General features: G+C 35.9%; 1 protein-coding gene across 1 annotated transcript in view; it reads left to right on the forward strand.

Annotated features, from left to right (window-relative positions):
• The window catches only part of CCSER1 (coiled-coil serine rich protein 1), a gene marked incomplete at both ends in the record, with an annotated part of 543822 nt that overhangs the window by 267066 nt on the left and 252839 nt on the right, over positions 1 to 23917 (forward strand). The window contains one exon of the mRNA XM_082281877.1: positions 1394 to 1477. Coding sequence (XP_082138003.1) covers positions 1394 to 1477 — 84 coding nt within the window. The remainder of the gene's footprint in view (positions 1 to 1393; positions 1478 to 23917) is intronic.

The following is a 23917-nucleotide window of genomic DNA, read 5'->3' on the forward strand; positions in this document are numbered from 1 at the left end:
CTGGCTTTTTTCTGAATTTGGATATTTCAGAAGATCTGTACGTAGTACTGAAGTAGAGTGTAAGTGGCCAGAGATGGTGTATCTCTTTCCATTGCAGCTGTTGTAAATATTTGCAATATTGATGTGTATGTGTCTTGTTTCTTCTTCCAATTCTGTTAGGGCAGATGATGAGCAATATAATTACTTTGAAAGATAATAATGGTAACCTTTTATGTGAGGAAAATGGGGTTACACTCTACTTTTTTTGTCCTGTATTTCTGTGTTTATTTGGATTTACAAACACATTAGTACTGACAGAGTGCAAGTTTATCACACTGGTTATACCCTTTAGAACCGCTGAACTACACAATCTAAATAATTTCTATGCTCTTACACTGTTATCAGCTGATAACTAGAGGTCCAGTTTTTTTGTTTTCAGAATAAGCATTGTGAATATACCACCAGATTTCCAAAAGTTTTCTTGTCATATGGCTTGTGGGTTTCTGTTTTTCCCTAATAGTAAAATTTCCAGATTAGTAAACTTCCCAAACTAAATGTTGCCATGCTAGGAGGATGTAAAAATAGAGTTCTTCAGTTACAGTTGTTTGACCAGCTGGTTGGCTGGTTAGTTTGCTAGGTTTTTATTTTTCAACAGTTCAGTCTGTTAATTTGAGTTTCTCTCCTTGGATGTTTATCAGAACAACACAAAACTACATGATTGATATTTCTTCTTGAAATACGATGTTGAGACTTACATGAACTCATGAAGTTTCCTGGGGACAGCTTGCAGCCTTCCTCCTGGGCCTGGGCTTGGCTGCAGTTTTAGCTATTAGAGTCAGTTTCATACAGGTCAAATTGAGTTATAGTGGTTATTTCAGTAAGTGGTAACTACATTCTTTCCTCCCTCAGTTAATACCAGAACTGCTGCTGTTTTAGCTGATGTGGTACAAAGGATGTATGGATGGGGAGTGTGCTTTCCTTTTCCAGTGGATGTCTGTTGTACGTTCTTCTTCATTTCTCCAAGATCAAGAGCTCTGCAATAATGCTCTAAATTGATATTTCTCTCATGTTTTTTTGTATGATTAAAATTATAACATTTCATAGCTGTTTCTCAAATGAAAAGAAATGACCTGATAGGATCATCCCTTAGTAAAAAGACTTAAAAGATTTAGAAAACAGTGAAATGGACTTCTTTGCAGGGAGCTATTCAAATTTCTATGCAATGTCTTTGGATACATTAATTTGTTTATGCAGCAACTTAGAAAATGTTATTGAAAATACCACACATGACAAAGGAAAATTGAGTTTCATTATTTGAATGTAATTATCTCACACTATGCGAAACAGCCTTTTCTTGTCATGAGCAAAGTAGAAGTGTTAAGCCTATTATAACATCTCTTTGATGTTTTTGTAGGATGGAATAAAAGATGAATGCTCAGTGCTGAAGCTGCAGCTGAAGGAGAGAGATGAACTCATAGCCCAGCTTCGGGAGGAGCTGGTAAGCAGCAGAAGTAATGGGGAGTTTTTTGTTGGTGGTTTTGAGTTCCTTTACTGGATAATGTCACTTCGAGACCAGAAATTAAAGAAATGCAATTTCACACCTGCTACAGAATTACTAGCCTAAGGCTATGTTAATCATTCTGGTAACACTGACTGTACTTTTCTAGGGGCTTGTCAGCCTCTGAAGTGGCTACTGTCTAGATTCACTGCTTGTAAAAGTTTCTTTGAAAAGCTTGTGTTGACAGTTGTCTTGATCAGAGGCAGATAAGCACAGCATTATATGCATATGCCAGAAATCTTGAAGAGCCATGCACATGCCTGATAAATTGTCATTACTTCTCCCAGGAGCTGCTTTTCTCATCTATATGATTGTTCAGGAGAAAAGGAAATATGTTTTTTTCTCCATAATAGATGTCTTTGCATAAAATAATAAATATTCTTACACTTGCTGAATCTTTACGTAGCATATGAGCTACTAATGCTTGGCTACTACTGCTTTAAGAATTGACAAAGTACTTTCCAGTGACTGAAACAAAATACGTGATACAGCAGTTAAAAAAAAAACCTAAACACATGAAAATGCATTTTATTGTTTTGTTAAGGCTTTGCTAACAGAATTTTAAGATTGCTTTTTTGATGGAATGAGGTTAAAGCATGGATGTCTTCAGTATTTTTAAATAAAGGAGAGGGAGTTTCCACCTTCTCTCTCACAGCAGAGAGCTTAAACACTTGGCAGGGAAAGCAGTCACCACATTCAGGAAGATAGGGTCACCACAGTCAGGAAGACATTCAGCATGTACATCCCTTCCATGAAAGCTGCAGGTGTGTGGGCATCTAGGATTTTGTCTAAGCACCCTTTGGGACAAGGGATTGTTTCCCTAATTAGATCTTAATTAGCTGACCTATCTCAGGGGTTTTTTGTGCCTTTCTGTCTCATGCTTCATGACTAGCTCAGAACTCGAACAGAATTAATTCAGGTCTAGCTATTACTGCATATTTTATATACTCACTAAAAACACCAGTATATTTTTATGCCAAATAACTGAGTTTTAGGTTGCATGGGAAAATTGTAATCCTACCCAAGAGTGGAAGATTTCTTTGCTGTATTAACGTCTGCAAAATATATACACATCATCAATATTCTTTGTTTGTATTTGGCTACATTAAGGAATGTTGTGTTGTGTAATTATTGTCTAAAATTAAATGACAAAATGGGACACAGGGTACATCAAGCTTCTCCACAGTCCTGGAGGATTAATTTTATATCAGACTAATTCAGAACATATGCTATTTAACTGGTGGACAATTTTGTCAGTGTAAAATAACCTTGTATTGACACAGGGAGCTGTAGCTCATTTGCTGTTTAGTGTTGTCAAAGTTGATCTGTGTATACATCACTTGGAGAAGACCCACAGGGAACTGTCATAGTAGACAAAAAGTGCAACATCTTAGGGCCATGAAATAAGGATTTCTGTATGATTTAAAGTAAGTATCATGGATTTAATCCATGATCAATTGACTTCAGTTTTGATACTCTAAGACTTGTAAAGGAAGTGCAGGTGGGATTCTTGAGATCATGTTTAGTCATTTGAAATTAAGTTTTGAAAGGACTCAGTAGATCTTATTTACTCCTAACTGAACTGAAAAAGCCAGATTGGGAGGTGGATATGACAGAAACTACTTTAGTTTATGAAACCTAGAAAAAAAGGAGTGGGTTCCCACAGGATTGGAAAAAATTGATTTTTCTGTTTTGTTTTGTTTTGTTTTTTGTTTTTGTCTGAGTTTCTAACTACAGTCATAGGGATACTTTATAAATCTCTACTGTATCTTCTATTTCAATACTGCACATCCAGTGCCCTTTTCTGGAGGGGCCCTGGGCCCTGCCACCACGGCACTTCAAGAGATTTGCTCCTGATTGTGTGAGGCGCTCTTAGAGCTTCATGCAGGGGAAGTAAGCTCTCTTTTCAGAGCTGTTAAAAATGAATTAAATTAATTGATTGCTAGGAAATTCTGATACTGTTTTCTTTCCTTGCATAAAATTGGTCAAAAATTGATCTGAAACATGCTTTAATATTCTGCAAATGCTACTCTTACTTATGTGTTTGTAAATATTTGGAAAGTAAATGTTTATAAAAGTTAAGAGCAGTCAGTTTTGGCTAATGAAACTGTATGTGTTTTCACATAGCTGCAATTTATTACAGACATAGCACTTAATAGAAGACTAGCATTTTTAGTTTTGTATCTTGGAGCAGCCCATGTTCCATTTGTCACTCTGAATATGGAAATACAAAATTTGTAAATGCAACTTGCCTGTCTTGAAATCATGGCATCATGATGCTAATTCAGAAGTAGCACATAAAAATTGATTTGAGCAGGAGTCAGTTTTGTGCTTCTTGAGAAAGACATGAAAATCTGTAGTTTCCAGCATTTAAGTTGAATGTTTGCCTGTATAGATGTAAAATCCTTAGTTTAGCTGGTTTTACTTTAAAGCTCTTCAACTAACCTAAAGTGAACTTCAGGTAAATTTTGGCTCTCCGGGCGCTTTTGCTTCTTGCTTTCCTCTAGATTTGCTAGACTTTTCTAGTAGTCTTCCCCTCCCTCCCTTGTGGTGTTTTTTCCCCTCTAAGTTTTAAATGCTTTTAGAAAAGCATTTCTACCTCATTTGAGTGTATTGTGAAGGAAACCTTGAGCTGAGCTGAGGAAAATGTCAATGGAGTGTGAGCCAATGAAGCTTTTGAGCTTGTAATTGTTACATACCTTTTTAGGGGAGAAAAGGGTAAATACTTAAGGAATGAAAATAGGGGTTTGGATGCTCAGCTGCAATACCCAGGTAGAAAGGGTAAAATGCAAGGATCCATTACCTACATCCTAGTGAACAAAGAAGAACATAGAATAGTCTCTTGTGGATTTTTTGTTTGTTCTATTTTTTAGTGATTATTTTGTATCGACTCCCTTTGTCACCAGAAGTGTGTCAGTCTTTGTAGAAATGAATATAGGTAGGTTCGGGAAGTGGAATTAGTTCTTCTGTGCTCTCATTATCTCCTGAAAAATGCTTGCTTCAGCTATGTCAGGTACCCAAACCTGCTCTAAACCTACCTGGAAATGGTAAACCTTGGCAGGAACTGAAAATTTGGGTTCAAACCATCACCTGTCTCAAAACTGTACTCATTTGTGAAAATATTATCCAGGAAATCAAATTAAGCATATCCATTCTGTAGGGAATGTGCTCTTCTTTTCTCTTTTCTTCTTTTTTCTCCCTAAAATAACCAAAATAAATTAACATCTTAGTTTTCATTGGACACGAAGATGTTTGGAACCTCAGCTGTCTCATAGCCAGCTTTGCCTGCAACTGCATCTTTACGTGTATTTTCCCAAATCGATCTTTTTCCACTGCAGTGTGAGCACTTAGAATGACTTTAAGCAGAAAATATTTCATGTTATATTGGCAAAAGTAACTGACTGCTGTTTATAGTAACATTTATTCTACTGCTGTCATTGGTACAGCGACATTCACGCTGAAAAATGAGTGTTAACAACATTATCCTTTCAACCCTGATTCCCTGTGTGACTTAAAGTTGTGTGTTGTGCCACCAAAAAGAAAAATGTGGTGATGCAGTTTGAGTGGATTCTGAGTGGAACTGGAGTCAAAGTTAGGTCAGGAAATTAATCCCCCTTATAGCCCAGCTGTTGGGGATATTTTTCTGCCACGGAGGTGGCTCTTTATCAAGTGTTAGACTTTCTACATTTATAGAATAGCGAGGCACAGTGCTGGCTAAGTGGGCTTTACCTCAAGCTGTAGATGTTACTGCTTTAGGACTAGATACTCTGGAATCAGCTCAACTAAACATAACTGCCCTATTTTTATTTTTTAAACCTTTTTTCTCATCTTTGAAAATCATAAATAAGCTCTACTTCCTTGCCCAAAACTTAATTAATTATTTGGGAGGGCGTGGGACTTGTGCTGTGCTTTGTGGGGAGGGGGTTGGTGGGTGGTTGTTTTTGGTGAGGAGGGGTTTTCTGTATTTGTTCATTTAGTTGCTGTATCCTAAATACAGTGTATTCCTGGAGGGCAAGCGTGGTGGCAAGCTTAGCTGTTTTCTGTAGGTTGATTTCAATAATGGGCAATTAGCCAATTGCACAATTTTTGAAGTATGGTGAAGATGAGTACTTGTTATTCAGCTTTGAAGTGTAACAGAAAATCCTAGATGCATTTGAATCCTGCTGAGGAGCTGTTTATGAAAGGCACTTAGGTTAAGTGTAAAAATCACCTCAAAATGTAGTTATGACAGTACAGACCCCTTGAATTTTACAGTCATAACGTCACAACTTGTTTTGACAGGCAAAGAATGGGATTTGGATAAAAATTTCACTAACACATCAGGAAAATAGTTTTTTGAATTGTTGTGTAAAAGAAAAAATTTCATTAGTCCAGGCTATTTTCAAAATTTTAAAAACAGTTGTCCTTGAAATTTTAAAGAAATTAAATAGTTCCCATTTGAAAAGGATAATAGTCCTTATTTTTGGAAAAAGAAATCTAGATTAATCTTTACACTGATTACCCATTTCCTTTACATTCTGATGGTTTCTAGTATTATTTCCTGTTGGCTGTTTTTATGAGAGGGTAACACAGACCCCTGCATAATTTACCTAAGAACCAGCATTTGTAAGTAGTTTCAAATCCTCTTTCTTCACCATATTTAGGGAAAATTAGGAGTAGAAAAGAAATAGATTAGGTGTACTTAAACATTATTAAAGTGTCAGGCTTCTTCCCCCTTTTTTGCAAGGAGAATTAATTGCACATATTCCAGAAAAGGCTTATCTGAGCAGTAATTACTCTGAATCAGTTCCACAAGACAGATATGGAGTGTGAAAATGGCAATATCCTATAACGCACAATGGGGATTAGGCTCCAATTCCTTGTCTACACCAGTCCCTTGATGAAAAGCTGCCGGTCAGATAGGATCTTTAATATTCTTTGGCACTTGTAGAGGTGATTCTGCATGTAAATTTAAGTTCCTACTACAAAATAATTGTCATGTCATGGTGTTTGGCATAGATAAAGAAGTATGTCACTAGCACAGTGTGTATTCCTGGTCTTCATTGAGGCTCTGCTCTGGAGTATTTCATAAAAATAACACTGCAAAATGAGCAGACCTGAAATACAGAATTTTTCCAAAGTCTCCCTTGAGACACAGTGCCAAGGCTTGCCCTCCTTCAATAATAATGCACTCTCTGTGCTTGTCTTTGGCAGGAGTGTCACTTGTAGACAGCTGCCTTCATGAGATGTGCAGTGTTTTACTGATGGGTATGTACTTCTAGTATAAGCAGGCAATTCTGATCTGGCCTTAGGCCAAAATCTTGGAAAACTTTATTTTTTGATCTCTCCGAAGGACAAAATGTATGTCTCAATGTCACCTTTCCTTTTTTGCACCTAATTTTTTTGACCAGTTTTTACTCTAGTGAAGATCTAAAGATAGCTGACAACAGGTGAATTTTAGGACAAATTAGAAATGACATCTTGGAGGCATGGTGGGAAGGAAGACTGTGTTGCAGTTCAGCTTTGTTGATGTTTTCCTTTGTAGAATGAAAGTTGGCTAAAAAGTATCGAAATTCATTGCTGCTTGATGTGGCCCTGAGCTTGTGATGGTAGATGAATTCTCAAAGAAGTACTCAAGCTGGCATGAGAATGACTGCTGTCAGTATCAGCTAATGAAATGCTATGGCGTATGTGTGTTTGTAAGAGCACAGAGAAAGGTAATGTTGCTTAAAAACAATTACGTATGTGCTGGGAAGCTTGTTTTGCTTCTGAAGATCAGCACTTTAATTTCTATGACTTAACAGCTTCAGTATGCTGCTAAAAGCATGTGTGTGGCACATTTGTATTGTAGTCATCTGATGTGAATGACTTTCAGATTGAAAAATGCATTATCCTCAGCTCTGCATTACAGTGTTTAATGAATCAAGTGGTAGTGTTGTTTCTTCCAATAATTACTTTTCTGATTGGGGAAATATTTTTGCTTTTCACAATACAGGGATATCTCTCTGTACAATTTGCTAAGGATCTGATAGAAGAATAATCTTTTGTTTGATTTCTCCTTTCTCCCCTCAGTGCTAATTTAGTGTCTTGTCCAGTTTTCTTTGCCATAGCTGGGCATGATTCACAGAAAAGTCTGTGCATGCACATGAGTGTAGCAAATATCACAAATGAAGAATCATCTGCATTTTAATACCAAAATATAATTTTTGTTTGCATGCTAGTGAAGTTTTTTAAGGAAGGGTATAATTCAGTTTTCATCCTCAGTGAATATTTTTTCATTCACTCTCAATATATTCCAGAATTTAAAGACATCACATATTTTTGTCTGTAAATAAGACATTTTTGTTCACACATGAGAATTTTTAGGAAAAAAAAATTAAAAATACTTTAATGTAAGGACTGATAAACTGTTCTTAAGACACCAAAAAGCTGAACTGCAATCTCTGTCCTTTTCTAAATACATAGCCTAAGAAGAAATTACTTGCATTAAAATATTTCTTACATCTCACTAATACTGCTTCTCAGCACCTGACTCCATAGATCCTCTCCAAGTTTTCTATATTTTTTTGTTGTTCCCTTATTACTCAGTTTCAGTTTGTTATTGGAAATGCAGAAGATTTAAGAGATTCAACAAAATCTGTTTCAAATTCTGTTTCAAATACTGAGCACTTTCTCACTGAAAATACCTTCTGTACTTTGGCATCATGAATATTGCATGGTTCAAAGGATGCTCAAACACTTCCTCAGGTCCTCTGCCTTCTTTAAAACACATTCTTCAGTGATTTTACGTTCTGTTTAGAGCTGGGGCATGTATGTGGAGTTTTAGTAGAACTTCCATAGAAAAGTTCTGGTTCATATCTAGTAGTTTGTCTACCTGAAGTTTTAGCTCTGAAACTGAGAAAGTTACCCCTTCCACTTTTTGGAGAGCAAAAAAGCGCTTTGCCATAGCTGTTTCCCATGGTTTGGAGAAGTGAATTAAATAGAATAAAGTACTACTGATCTTCTAGATTTGAGTAGCTAACCGTTATACTGCATGCCCTCTCATCTCTGTTATGCACCCTAGGGTGGGTGGGAGTGATGCTGAGGCTGGAGAGCTACTGGAGTGGCCATTTATTTCAGAGATGTTGGATAAATGCCTTTTCTTTTTTCGCCTTTTCCTTTTTATTTTCTTTCTTTTCTTTTTATTTTTTTTTTTTTGGGCGGAATAGCAATCTTACAACAAGAGGTAATTTTTGGTCACAGTGTCAAGCCTCTTTCTTCCATCCAGGTCTTTAATGCTTCCCTTTGGATTCTTTCTTCTGCTGTTTTGATTTTCTGCATCTTTCTTCATCTTTTGAAATACTGTTTCATCCTTTCTATAGAAACCACACAAAGTCTGCACATCTTTTAATGTCCTGTGCATGTTTTATCAATTCTTCATCCAGAAGCTTATTGATGCAGACTTCTGGTTTTTGGGTGGAGACTTCTTTCAAGCTTAGGCAATTGTAGTGCTGCACAGCAGTAATATTTTTGGCTCTGATGAGATTTCATCAGTATCCCAGTGCTACAACAATGGAGTGGGTTCTGTAGCAAAGCTTTCAGAAATTACCTGCTGATTACCCTGTATTTAGGCTGGGTATTTGGTGAGATAGGCTGCAGTCTGTACAAATGCCCTCCATCGCCCTGCAGGGAGGAGGCAGATGACTGAAGAGCTGTAATGCATTCATGCCGAGGGCCAGTAAAAACTCCCATGTGGGATATCATTGATACAAAAGTGTGTTGCAAGGCTATGTACAAAAGCCTGGATAGTGTCCTAGCAGAGAGCTAGCCTGCAAATTTCTACTTTCATTGCTAAAATGTTTCCAAAAATTATTGCTCAAGTAATCCCATTTCCTATTTTGTCTCCTCTGATAGTTTAACTGAATGAACATTTTATATTCCTTTGTGTCTTGATTAGAAAGAAATAAAACTATAGTATATGGTCATCATCAGAAAATCAAATAAAAAACCAATCTTACTGACTTTTAGCCACATAGTACAGTTAAATTACAAGCAGGAAATAAGCTACTGGTTAATAGTAAGTCAACTTAATATCACTTTTACATTTATTTGGTTTGTCTGCAATACTCAATTCTCACTATTTTTATTAGGTTGCTCTGTATGGCTAGTAAAATAAAAGCAATGAACTGTTTCTTAATATTCTTTGTTGACTTCAGAATATAGAGTGAAAATATATCATTTTGGGCTTGATTGGTGAGGTTTTTTTCAGAGCTGTTCTTCATGAATAATGCAGTACGTTTGAAATGTACTTAACGTATTTTAGCGTTTTCTGGTAATAATGGAAGACATTTATCTTGCACTTCCCAATTTGACTTACAGATGATATTGTTTTTCTCAAAGGGAGCTCTTGTGATTTGCCAGAAGAGTAATAGAGTTTGCAGGCTATGGTATTTATCAGAATTCACCGATTATTAACACAGGGATTTATAAAACCAGACTTCCTCCAAGTGTGATATTTGTGTTTCAGCTTACAAATCAGGGTTTCACTCAACAAAGCTAGTCGAGAAATAGGATGCTGTATTATTATGGCTTTGGAAAGAGCAAGTGGAGCTATTGTGCTGGTAGTATGGTGATGAGAAGGAATAAACTATGTAAACTTGTGCCTGTCTGGTGGGGCTGCTTGTGGTGGAGCTCAGGTTAATAGGCTGGAAAAATAAAAAGTGGTGCAGTTAAAGGATGACCTAAAGCAGCTGAACAACTTGTTCTCTTTTTTAGCTGAACTGTGTGTTTATTATACTGCTTTCAAGAGCAGGGTGATAAGCTCTGAATGGAAGGGTGGTAGAGAGAGGATTGAGGATTTTTTTATTGTCCCTGGATCTCTACCTTCTAAGAGCACTGCAAATGGAGGCGGGACTAGAAATTGCTGTGCAAATAAATAGAAATTGCTGTGAAAAGGATTCTCATTTGCCCAGTGTGAAAAAGAAAGCTTTGACCATTTTCTGCAATTTTTTGGAAGCCATCTTGTTGCATCTTCTTCGATTTATGGAAGTGGAATTCAGTTCTTAAGGGACAAAAATGTTTGCTTTCTTTTGTCCCTCCGGTTCAGAACCACTGGGGTGATGAAGCTAGAGAGAAAGGAGCTGATGAACCTCAAGTAGTTGAATAATCTCCAGTATTATTTTGTCTTTATTTGTCAAATCACAGTTAGTAATATAGGTGTCTTGATTAAACCTAAAAATTCATGGACCATTCTGCTTAGCCAGCAAAATTAAAGAAGTATCCAGGCAGAAAGCTTTTTTCACATATGTTATTCTGCAGAAAACCAGATATTTTTAATCATGTAAGCAGATTGAGGGGGAGAGAGAGAAATAGAGTGAGAAAACTACTTCTTAAACTGTGACAATTAAGTGGGAAGTGCAATTGTTCCTAACATTTAGGGAATCAGGAAGCTGCATGTTGTGTGCATGTCAGTTTGTCTGCATAGAAAGAACCCTAAAAGTGTGGCAAAAAAAAGGTTATATCATTGAAAATTCCCAGAATCAGTAATGAAGCAAGTCTGTAGAATGGGGGCTGTACGAATCTTTATCTTAGTTATATTTCAGTTTTATTTTTCCTTTAAAAATTAATTTTGATAATTTATTTTATTATTCATGAGTTATTAAAACCTTCCATACACATGAAGGCCCTAACTTCACAGGAGTCTGGTCTGATAAGGAATATGTACAATTTGGCATGAGAAGTACCAGAAACAGCCAGGGCCTAGTAGTGACCATGTTGCCAGAGAGTTGTTGATATCGGCAGGTTTGGTTAGGTTTTTTTAGAACATAAGCAGGTAACTTAAAATGATGGGTAATGTAGGAGTGAAGGGCCTTAGTGGGTGCCCCAGTCCTACATCCTGGCTCAAAGTATCCCATCAAGGCATACATTTGTATAAAAACTGTACATGGACGCTGGCATTTGGGATAATCAGAATCTCAGTAGGAGATACTCCACAGAGCTGAGAATCCAGCATTGCCTCTGTTAAATTGAATCCTTAGGAGTGCCTGAGAAACTACACTTAAATGGGATATATCTTTAAGGAAATAGGGTATATTTTTAAGAATGAGACTTTTAAGAAAAAAAAAATGCATGGGAAAACATTTTTCTTGTCAAGAGCAGTATAAAGCTAAAATAGATGAAATGATGGAATATGAGTATATATGAGTGATTACAGCTCAGAATTTCAGTACTACATGGAACTGTGTCTCAGATGAGCACCAGGTGCACCAACTAGATGTTTCTGTACTTTGTCTCAGTAAGAACAGGATACAATTACACCTTAATTGCTCTTTCTTCCTCAGGTAAGGTATTGAAGGCTTATAGGATCCCTTTTCAGAACATACTTCTCACTGCCTTGTTCCTCATCTTTGACCAATACAGTTTATAAAATTTTCTGTTGTTGTAGCTTTTATTTTTATGGTTTTATTCAGTATGCATAGATAGGCATGCATGCACTGCTCAAAAAAAAAAAATCTTTTAATGGTTATGTCTTGCTGCTCTAATTTTTTCGTCTCCTTCTTTTGAATGCTTTGTAGTTTAATTATTTTCTGACTTGGAATAATATAATTAACAGAAAGGACATCCCAGGCTAATAGACTTCATCAAGACAAATAAGTTTGTTTAGAAGGGTCAGGAATCTATTCAACTCTCCCTGGAGAGCTGCTGCCCAGGTAGCTGCTACTACAAAAGAAGAGAGGTTTGTGTGAGGTGACTTCTGGAATGCTTTTCAGGCTTTTGTGTCTACTTACACTGGTGTACACTGAAAATGTCAACATAAAATGTTACGGGAAGTTTGCTCATTTAGTCTGCTGATCATCTCTTCACAGCTGTATTGTACCATACATCAAACCTATGGGACAGCACCTTTAAAGGGCTCTTAAGGCCCTCACATTTAAGGTTACAGGAGTTTAGCTCTGCGAACGCCTTAGTGTTTCTTGATCAGCTTTCTTAGGAATTACTTCAGGCTACAGAATTAGAAATGTTTATTGGTGATGAATGTTAGAGAAGTGTCAAACCCCGTTACCTGACATTTCATTATGGTTTTCACTTTTGTTTTAGTAGAGCTCTATTAATCATTAGCATCCCTCTTTGTGTTTCAGGGTGCTGGAGTCCTTGTAATTGTATGGACTGATGTGAATAAATAAAACATAGAGTAATATTCCTGAGCCCAGTAATATTGCTAGTTTCCCACTAAGCCATGGGTGAAGTAGCTCCTGAATTGTACTATAAGTAGTGTTAAATTTTTCAGAAGGCATGGGAGTAGAATTTTATACTTATGACTAATTAATGCAATTGAGACTGATCACATACAAGGTGACATCTTTCACAGCTCATCTGTTTTTATGCTAAAATAAGTGAAAATAGCTATCCTTCCTTTATCTGTGAAACATCTGCTTTGGTTTTTCATATGTAATTATTGTGAGAGACTTTCATGGACAGACTTATGCACGATTCTTTGCTGTTAAAAGCAGGAAAAAGTGTTTTATGATCCCAGCTCTCAGCCATACATCAACATGTACATTGAACTTGATTCCCTGTGGTGTCTGCTTTGAATGTAAGTGCACTATAGAAAACATATTGATGGCATCCCATTCATGTCTTAGGGTTAGAAATAGGTAATCTCTTGTTCCACTGGAGTAGTAATTGAAGTAATGATTCAACTTTTTCTCACTCACTTGTTCCAGCCGCACAGTAGATGTTTTCTGTTTCTTGCACAAGATTTGGAAGCACCTTAAATCATGCCATGAAAGCTCTCATGTGTGTAGGCTTCATTTCTGGCAACTGCCTTTGTTTGCATTAATATCCACATATGTTGTTTAGCAGAGGCAAAAAGTGTTTTAAAGAAAATAACCACATAAGCAAAATGAATTCAAAGTGAGAGCTTGTCCACCATAGTCACAGTTAAGCCATTTTATCATGTAAAAAAAAAAAAAAAAAAAAAGATATTTTTTGTGACTTATGCTTTTTCTCTGCAAGAGAAGAAAGCTGTAATTTCTCCTCATGGTGATTTATTTGTCGATAAGGGCTAGGTCTTTAGTGGACATGTGTAAGTGTAGCTACATGATGTGCTGATGGGTTGGGCTGATGGGCTGTGCTGATTTACATCAAGTCCTGTCATTGTAAGCCTAGAGGGGAAAGTTGTAAATATCCATTTTGTAAGAGAATGATAGAATGGCTCATTTCCTTAACATGCTTTTGGTGGACAAGTATAATAATGTAACACCTCACGTGTAAAGATTGTTGGCAACTTACTTTGCCATTGATTAGATCAGACTCTGCCTTTTGATTTAAGGATGATTTGTGCACTGCATTGGAAATAGGAGAGTGCAAGAAAGGCCAGTGTTAACAAAGTTGACTGCCCTTTGTGATGTATGATGTGACCTCCTTAATCAAATAACCAAAAAAACAAGGTGTTATTTTTAACATCAGACTGGAAGTGAAGAAAGGAGAGAGTTGACAATACCATATGCTATCCCCCACACACCCACATACCCTTATCTCCATAGAAAATTGAAAGCTAATCTTTCTAAAGTAAAATAGCAACAGCTTTTCTTAGACTTCATGTGATAAAAAATGAAGAAAACAAGAGAATAACTTTGAAGGTCTAGTAATTCTTTTTGTTTTCTGAGCCTTTTCTGGTTTATGGTAGCTGAAGGACACAATCACAGCTGCAATAGTGCAATCTCAAGATCAACCAGAATGGTTCCCTGTTAGGGAAGATTTGAAAAAATTATGTATTAGTATGCTATAGAAAATCTCTCTTCACAAGGTCGGCTGTTGGAGGTGATTGTTACTGTTCTTTCCACTGCAACTGCTGTGAATCCTGCAATATTTTTGCCACCAGGAGGATTCAGAAATGCATTAAAACATGTCTAAGCTTTAATGAAGCATAAGTAGGAAATCACTTAGGGGTTTTGACACTAGCATCAGCTTGAAAGAGTATTTCAGTTGTTCTGGGGAAAAAAAGGGTTTTACCAAATCGGAATTATGTTAGTCTTGACAAAGGAGTTACCAAAAAAGCTACATACAATATAAATTTTGGTTTTGTGAAAAGAAATTGGATACTGCTGTTGCTGCAGACTCTCTTGGTGATGAAGTAGTAGAATTATATATACTTAAGTCTACCCAGCTTGGAGGAGATTTAACAAGAACAGAAGAAAGAATGTTTGTGTTCTTTGGTATCTCTCACTTTCTGTGGTCATCCAAAGGGAGCTTATCCTAACAGAACTAAGTTATTCTCTTCATTACTTTGGTAAACCACAATTTTATTGTCAAAAAAAAAAAAAAAAAAAAAAAAAAAAAAAAAAAAAAGCTATTTTCTCATCAGGCAGAGATAGTTAAAGCATTACCAGCAGTGTACAGTTTAACAGTTTAATAGACAGGGCATTTTTTGTAAATATATAGATTATAGTGTGATGAGTACCTAGACCTAGAGAGATACAAAGGTAGCTTTTAAGGAGAGATATGCCCCATGGTGTTACAGGGGTTTAAAACAGTACATTACCCTTTAGTCTGTAGAGGATGGAGTGCCAAACGATCATCTGAGAAGCCCCTACAGTCTATTTAACACCGTTTTTTTATATTTGTTCTTAAAGAATGGATGAACATGCAGTGCCATACAGGCCATTTTTAAAAAGTACTGTTTAAAATAATGATGAACTCCATTTAAACCACTGTGGTTTAAACCTCTCTTCATCAGGAGTGAAAGTTCAGCAATTCTAGGCTTTCTGTGTGCAGTTCAACCAAGGATTAATACTTTTCTGCAGGTTACTTTGGAAGGTGAAAAAATAATGTTGGTTTTGTTGTTAGTTTTAGGTTTTTGGAAGAGCTCATTTTCATTTCAAATAGAGACAGTAAGTACTGATGCTTTTCTGGGCTTCCTTTAAAAAGCCATCCATTACAAACCAGGGGGTTTTTTTAGGTTGGTTGGTTGGGTTTTTTTTTTTTTTTTTTTGTTTTGTTTTGTTTTGTTTTGGTTTTTTTTGTTTGGTTTTTTTATGGAGTTTTTAACACTTCTGGGTTTATGCACACACGTGTGCAGTAAGCATTAAAAATGTTATATGGTATTTGAAAAAGGTGCCATGAAATGATGTTAGTGTTTTAAAGTCTTCTTCTTTCTCTAAGAAGTGACTTAAATTCACATAAATCCCATGTTTTTCTGCTTTTTGATGACTGTGAATCACTGAAAGATGCATAGATTGTAAGTGGAAAAATCATTATTTCTCCCTTTCAGTGCCTAATCAGTTTATAAAAATCCTGCTATTCCCATTCTTGTAGCATTCATGCCAGTGGGATATTTTCAGTGTAGATCTAAAGAGAGAATGAGATTCTGAATGCAGGGTGCTAGCATAAAATTTTGCATTTTGTGAATGAACCAGTACAGAATTCATTTAATTATCTCTGATTATCTCTGAATGATTCATCATATTAAAAACCTCTGCAGTTCTACAATTTCAGGCAAGCAGATACCAGTCACTTCTAGAAGCTGATGTCAGAATTTCTGTTATGTTTGATTAGACAGATTTGTCCCATGTGGTTATGGATACAAAGAAACTAAATTTGCTGTGGAAGACGTCTATGCTTCTTTTTTAGGTGATTATTGGGCTTTGCTCACATTTAAACTCAATTTCCTGTGGATATCTCTGTTTTCTGTCTCACTGGATGTTGTGTCTCATTGTACAGTTCCCCTAAATATATTGATTAAATTCATCTTTTGTATCCCTATTGTGTTTATTTCTCTAAAACGTTCAAAGCCAACATCTGATTTCCATATTTACATGAAGTGGTGCTCACTTCCAAAATTGATAATATGTGTAGAATATGTTGCTATACAGAATGAATTTTTTAAATCTCTTTGTCCATATTTTAAGCAAAAATAATGGAAAAATCCCCAAACATTAAAACCAAAGCCTTGAATAGCCAAACATTGCTTAATTATTATTGGGCATACTTAATGCGTGTCAGTATGTAAATGTCTTGTCTTCAGTCTGTTAGTTGTGAACAATCACTTTAAGATAAAGCAGAATAATTTTAGAGAAGTTATTGAGCCTCTCAAAGGCACTATATGTACTAGAAGTTGGGGTAACAAGGTGTCTGGCACTTAGGTTTATTCCACTTAGGTAACTTGGACTGAATCTCCAGGCACTTAAAGAGGTTTTTTGACAGTGTGGCTCTTACTGCATTATTCACAGCTTTGGAATGAGAGGTCTCACTCTAGAAAGATTATGCTGTATCCTTGAGCACTCTCTCAAGCATTAGAAACCTTAAATTATGGAGAAAGTGAAATCACTTTTGTGTTATTAGTGAACAGGACAACCATAAAGGCTGTGCATGTCACTTCTAAGTCATTATTGATAATTAGAGGAAGACTTTGTGTTTTGGGGGGTGCTTCTGAACAAAGTCATTTCTCACATGGATTAATAACACTGGCATAATTCTGATCATCTTATTTTTGAAGTGCCATTATGAGAACTCTTCTTAGCCTTTAGAAAATTCAACAAAATCTTCAAAAATGTCCTTTGGGCAAGATCTTTCATGCTTCCCAAGGTTTTGCAGTTGTTCTTGTCAGAATACTTGTGTAGTTACAAGTTGTTTCTTTTTATAAAAAGTTGAGGGAAACTGGAAGTTTTTCTGTTAATCTGAAGTGAATTCCAGATTGTTAGGGGATTTTTTTTGTTTTTATGCTATGCAGGATTATTAATTGCCTGTTCTTAAGCTGTAAGTGTGGTTATAAAGGCATTATCACTATATAGTGCTTTTCTCAGTTCTAATTTTTTAAGCTATTATTTTATAATCCTTCACTGAAACAACTTTGAATGAAACCATAAATGGATGTTTTATTGAAAGATTGAAAAATGTATCTCTGTGACATGTAGTACCTGACATTAACTGCTATCAGAAGCAGGATTTTTCAATTGAAAGTAAAGTGGAAACTGTTTATGACAAGTGATATTAAATAGGTACAGGGATCCTGAATTACTGCAAAAAATGAGTTAATGGGGTAGAAAAGTCTTCCCACTAAGTGAGATTTTCTATTAAGCCACCTATTACAAAACAGAGCCGGCTGTCCTCACTGTTTCAATGTTTAGTTTAGTATGTAAAACATAAGATGGTTGCTTTGAGGCTACAAATGTATTTCATTTTATTTTTTTGAGTGGGAAGCAGCTCTTTTGAATGGACTGTTTCATTAAGAGTGAGCATTACCAGGATGTACCCATACTTTGGTCAAACTCCCTCCGTGGAAGGGCCATGATTATGGGGTTAAGAATAGCAAGGGCATTAGAGTATAATCTAAGCCTTCATGCATTGTGCTGATCTACTCAGCTGGTGCAGTCAATTTAAGTCCAGTCAGATGCGTTTTGCAATATAGAGGTGGTTGTTGCTTTGAAAATTTGTTGTGCTCCTACAGTTTCTTCTTTGAAATCATTAAGTGCAATTTTATGTAATGCAAGTCCTGGTTTGGAGCTATTTACTGCTGCTCAAAAGCTCTTATGCCAGCTGAGATTGCTCTTTGAGCGATGCAGTGTTCGTAGCGGAGTTTATTTGTTGCGCTGTGAGTGTGCAGAAATCTTTAAAGAATAGCTCTGGAAGATGAAGCAATCTACAGCCTCTATTCTGAGGAACCAGTTGGTTTTGTCAAGGTATTCTGTGTATTTTTCAACTACTGTGTTAAAGATTTACCTGATTATGGGAGTTTAATAAATTACCAAGTGCTATCATTGCTAGGATCAAACTGATTTTTCTAGGGAGGTATTTCAACATGCTTTTTGTCCTATGAGGATTACAAAGTTACTGCCATGCAGGACAGTTTATAAGATCATGGAAGAGAAAAATGTATTTTGCCACTGAGATATAAGTACAGAAACACACTGAAGTTATTTAAGTGTATGTTTCTGGGTACATAAATTGCTTACATCTCCGTATCTCTCATACCTTCTTGTAGTGTGAAGGAAATAATTTTAATATTCAAGGACGCATTGTCATGGAGCAATCAAAATAGCCTGCTTTGTAACACACAAAAGGGAACCTTTTGCTACAGTAGCTTATTTCTCTTCTGAAGTGCAAGCAACTACTTCCAAATACGCATTCATTATATATTGAAAGTAAAACTTCATTTTCATTAGGCTACGTGTGAGATACTGTCTTCCAAATGAATACCCTAACACTGACATCTTTAAAATGGCTATTTTAACCATATTAAACCAAAATGATACCTTTCATATTCTCATTTAATGACTTCAATGATCCAGCTTTATTAAAACATTGGAGATTTTTTTTTTTTATTTAGTTTTCAAAAGCATTAATGGTGTTGTCAGTATGTAAAGGTGCATCCAAAGTCTTAAGACACTGACAGAGTCAAATGTATTGACAAACTCTGCTTTATAATAAACTGGAGATGAACCTAAAGCTGAAAAGTTAGGCAGAGTATGAGCAATTCTGTACCATCCTCTGGGTTTCTTCCTGCTGCAGCAAAGCATTTGAGCATTATGTGTGATTTAAACACTTATGGTTTTTTAAAGGGGCTTGAATTATTCATGACCTTAAAATTAGGCCTGTGTTTAACTGCTTGGCCAAAAGTGAGGCTTTAATTTTTCTAAAATTTCATTGTGAGCTATATTGCCTGTTCCATTGTAATGCTTTTGGGTTTCTCTGTAAGGTCATAAAAGTGTAAGAGCTTAAGAACATTCATATATTTCTAAAATTACGAGAAACATCATCCATTGGTTCAGCTGAACTATTTGTCTCGTATGGAGTCTTATCTCTAATAGTAATCAGTAGCAGATGTCTTGGGAAAGGCACTACACTGCTTCACATGTTAACATAATTTTCTGTCTTTGAGCAGTTAAGTTTTATCTTTATGTCTTATAAACACTGATGGCATTTTTTTCCTTCTCTGATTCCGCTAAATACATTTCTAAAACAATCTACATTTTCTGCATATATTCTATCCATGAGTGGCATTATTTAGCAGCACAGAATAGCAGAATATCCCAAGCTGGAAGATAAAAAGAAGAAAAAAATAGATTTTTACTAACTAATTTGTTTTTCAATGTTTTGAGCATAAAAAAATTAAGTACTAACAAAATGCATTAACTTAAATATTGGTGAGGTGTTAATATTTTATAAGCTGTGTAAAAATTTAATTAGTTACTTCATTTTGGATCCTTTTATCTCATAAACTAGATGAGAATATTTATTTATTTACATATATATGCAAACGTCTTCAATATTACTTTAAATTCCTACCCAAAATCCAGCAATATTCACCATGACTAATTTGTGTCACTTTCCATTTCCTTGCTTCCATTAATGTGGAATTAAGAAACTAACACTGGCTCTGTGGGTAATGATATGTACTAATAAGTCTCATAAGTATTCATATAATAAATAAATTTTAAGTCTTCCTTCAGATCTGTGGATGAGAATAAAATCTGTACATCAGTATTAGCAATTCACTGTGGTACAACTCTCACAGGCTGATGAGGCTGTGCAGTTAAATTGGGCTTGGAAATGTCTGTTTTCCCTTAGCATGGCAGTGTTGGGTGTGTAAACCCAATACTGCTCCTAAGGAATTTATGACTTCTGTTGCTCTCTCTCCCAGAAGCTTGTGGAGGTCTCTTGTGCAGTCCCTTGCAGAGCAGGGAGCTGATTCCTGCTCCTTTCCAGAGCGTTCTTTTTCTCCTTGAACTATGGAAAGAGCAAATTTGCCAAGCTTAGCACCCTTTTCCTCATGAGCAATAGGTGCCTTCTGTGTTTGCAATGTGTGTCTGTGTTTGCTGAGCCAGATGTGCAGTGGCTTGCAGTGAGTGACTTGGTGTCTGGAAGGGCTGTTCAACCACAGAAACAAAACATTTCCATACCCACAAAACAACAGCCTTCCTCGTAATTATAATGTAATTTATTAATCTCTTCAATGGAAAGAAAAGTTCAGTGACAAGAAAAGCTTTTATTTTGGAATGGAGAAGGTGCAATATTTCCATCATTCCATGAGACTCTTTAGTGAATGTACAAAGTGCTTAAGTGCTTTGGCTCTTGGTACTGTCCTGAAACTGTAGGATGAAAGGGGATTTCCCTCACAGGAATTTACTCTGCAGCATACAGTTCTACAGCTGTAAATCCATGTTCATGTCTGTTTACAAATCCTGTTGATCAGTTTTAGATGAGAGCTGTTAGAAATTTCTAGTTTTCTTGAGATTGTTTGGGAACAATTTAAATATGTAAAATATAATACTGTGTGGAGTACATTGCTAGTGTGTTTTAGAAAGATTACATGGATTTTGACATGTCACTTCTGTCCTGATTGTAGTATAATCCATGATGAGAAAATTAAATACTTTTCCCAAGTGTTTATCCTGAAATCTTTGGCTAGATATAATTCTTGGTATAACCAGAACTTACATTTTCATGAGCCATCCCTTTTGTTTTGTGTAAAGCCAATATATTCTGATTAATAGAAATACACAAGCATTACTACCCTCTTTCCCCTGCTCCTTTTGCCTCCAAAAGGGCTCAAATCTTAACTGTTGATATTTAACAGTTATCTTTGCAAAATATAACAACTTTTTTCCTCATTGATTTGTCAAAACCAGAAAACTTCTAAGGAAGTTGTACACATACCCTTAGGAAAAATAAACATCAAGTTAAGTCTTAAGAATTACAAAAATAATTGTTTTCTTCTGAAATATAAAAAAAATATATGAAGGGGAATGGCACTTAATGCATCTGTCAGAGAATAATGTGTAGGAAACCTGTAGTCAGCAAAGCTGCTGCAGAACAGAATACAGAACATTACTATTGTTTGATAGGTAATACTTCAGCCAAGTATTACAGTAAGAGTTGCAGAATATGAACTTTTTCTGGAAAACTTTCTTGCCTGCTTTTTTCCTGTTTTACAAGACAAAGTAGCAAATAATACATTATTTCTCATATTAAGATTCTTGAAGGCATATTTCTTCCATGGAATTGTCCAGCTTTTCACACATGCATCTATCAATGTTGGCAGGTTCTCAGTTTCTTCTGATGGAAAATACCATTTTATGCACTGTAATGTTGCTACAAAATGAAAATTCAGGTGATATTCAACCAAATCCACCATTTGTAAGCAACACTTCAAAGTTACACACTGCATGTATAATTTTGATTACACTAGTGAGATAGTTTTACATTTTCAAATGCTTATCCTTGCAAGTTCCACCAATTTTGGTCATCAGCATATGTTAGAAGAAGATAAAATGAACTCCAAAATGAAATTCAAGTGGGATTCTGGCGTATGTTTCTTGTTAAACACTAAGTTTATTACTTCACTAACCTGGAATAATAAAGAAGTAATATTTGTAGGAACTCAATTGTATTGATCAAAAAAAGAGAGCAAGCATCTGAGCAAAGCACCACTGAGTTCCCCTCCCCCTGCAAGGATTCCAGCAGAATTTTAAAGATGCCAATGACTCCAGGAAGTCTCAGACAAAGCTGATTTTAGAGAAAGAAATCAGATGGGTTTTTTTCAGTACTTTTTTCTGGTATTTACAAGGCCACTAAGGAAAGTGTTACTGAGGTTGAAATACACTTTGTTAGCTGTTAATTATTTGTGATTAAGATTTTCTTGGTGTTTCTTAACCAAAATAAGAAAATGCTTCCGCTCAGGGTTTTTTTTACCTTGAAAATTGTAAATTAAGGATTAATTTTCTGGACTTGGTTTTTGTGGGGGTTTTTTGGGATTGGTTTTTGTGTTAGGTCATGGTTATTGTTGTTGTTTTCTGTTGTTGGGGTTTTTTTTTACAGATCTTGATCTAGTGTATTCTTTTTACAAAATTTAAAGCCTGATTTTACAGACGCTTGATCTAGTTGGCAGTTGCCAGAGTAACGTAACATTCTGATTTCAGTATTGGCAGGCAAACAAAGGAGGAATTGACTGTCAAGTATTTTGTGTTTAAATATAATTATTACGGATCTTTACTTTGCAGTTTGGGTTGATTTTGTTCCTGTCTGAGTTGGAACTAGTGTCTGTTTGAATGACAGACTGTAATCATTTGAAAATGCTGTCTGTATTATAGTTATGACTTCCAACATCTTGTATACTGAAAGTACTTCATTTTTTCACAGTTTTGAGTTCTCACTAGGAAATTAGAGCATTATTTGAAATTGTATGGGTGGTGTAGGTTTGCCTAAACTTAAATATGAGTGTTTTAATGATTGTTGTGTTACCATTGTGTTATTAAGGATCAGGCCAAGCATTTTCACTTTAAAAATCCTTTAAATAGTTGTTGACAACATTATAAACCATGCTAGGCCTAGGTTGGCTTTCTTTGTTTTGAGATATTGGGGTTTATTTTCTGAATCTGAAGGAAAGATTTTGAAATAATGTATTTCAAATTTATGTTTGTACCAGGTAATCCCCAGTTTTTCAAATGTTAATACAGCAGACTTCTGATTCCAGAGGGGTATCAAACAGAGTGTAGTGAAAGCAACAGATTTCACCCTTCCCTAGATATTAATCATTTTGTCACAAGGATGTTGGTGTTGTAATCAGCTTTCATGCAGCATGCCTTTCTCAACTGCATGATCCTTTGATGAAACTGCCCACTGCAATCATGCACGATTGTAATGTGGCAGGGAAGCAGAGTGGTGATTAAAATGAATTTAGAGAGATAAAAATGGACATCTGTTTTATTAAAATGTATTTAAAATTACTGTGAGTTTCTGGGTGTTAAAGGTGGAGAGTTTCTCATTGTTCTTGCAGTAGTAACAGGTGTTTTTCCTCTTTTTGGTTGAAGCAAATTCTAATAGATTTCACTGAAGTAGTAGTAATTTTCCGGTTTCCATTATGGGAAGCTGCACTAACCCAAATAGAATGAATCCACAAAATGCTCAATTTAATAAAATTTTTATAGCTTCCTGCCTTCATATAGACTCTGTGCTAGTTAAAAAATAGCCAGAGGCTCCAGTGCACCCCTACAGTGGAGCTACATCCGTTATGGACCATCCATATACTTGAATCTCTTTGCCCATGGCACAGCTTGTTTCCAGAAGGCTGCAATAAGCATGAAGATGTTATTTTTTGTTTTGCTGGTGTTGTCTGGGTGCTTTGGCTCTGCAGAAGACGACTAAAGTGAAAGACCACCTTGGAATCGGTGCAAATCATCTTTCTAATTCACATTGGAGGGCACGTTGTCAGTAAGAGTTACCACTGTGCCTTTCTAGTTGCAGTATGTGTGTTATGTGTCCTATATTCATAAGCCATAACATCTCTAGGTTAAACTTTTTAAAAGAACAGCTAACCACCCGCAGAACAAAGTAGTGGGCTGGTTACTATGCATGGTGGTTTAGCCATATATCAATATTATAGCCAAATCGGTTCCTTTTTAGATGGTTAACCTGAAGTTTCAA

This window comes from Coloeus monedula (assembly GCF_965178545.1).
Source record: "Coloeus monedula genome assembly, chromosome: 5".
Taxonomy (NCBI): Eukaryota; Metazoa; Chordata; class Aves; order Passeriformes; family Corvidae; genus Coloeus; species Coloeus monedula.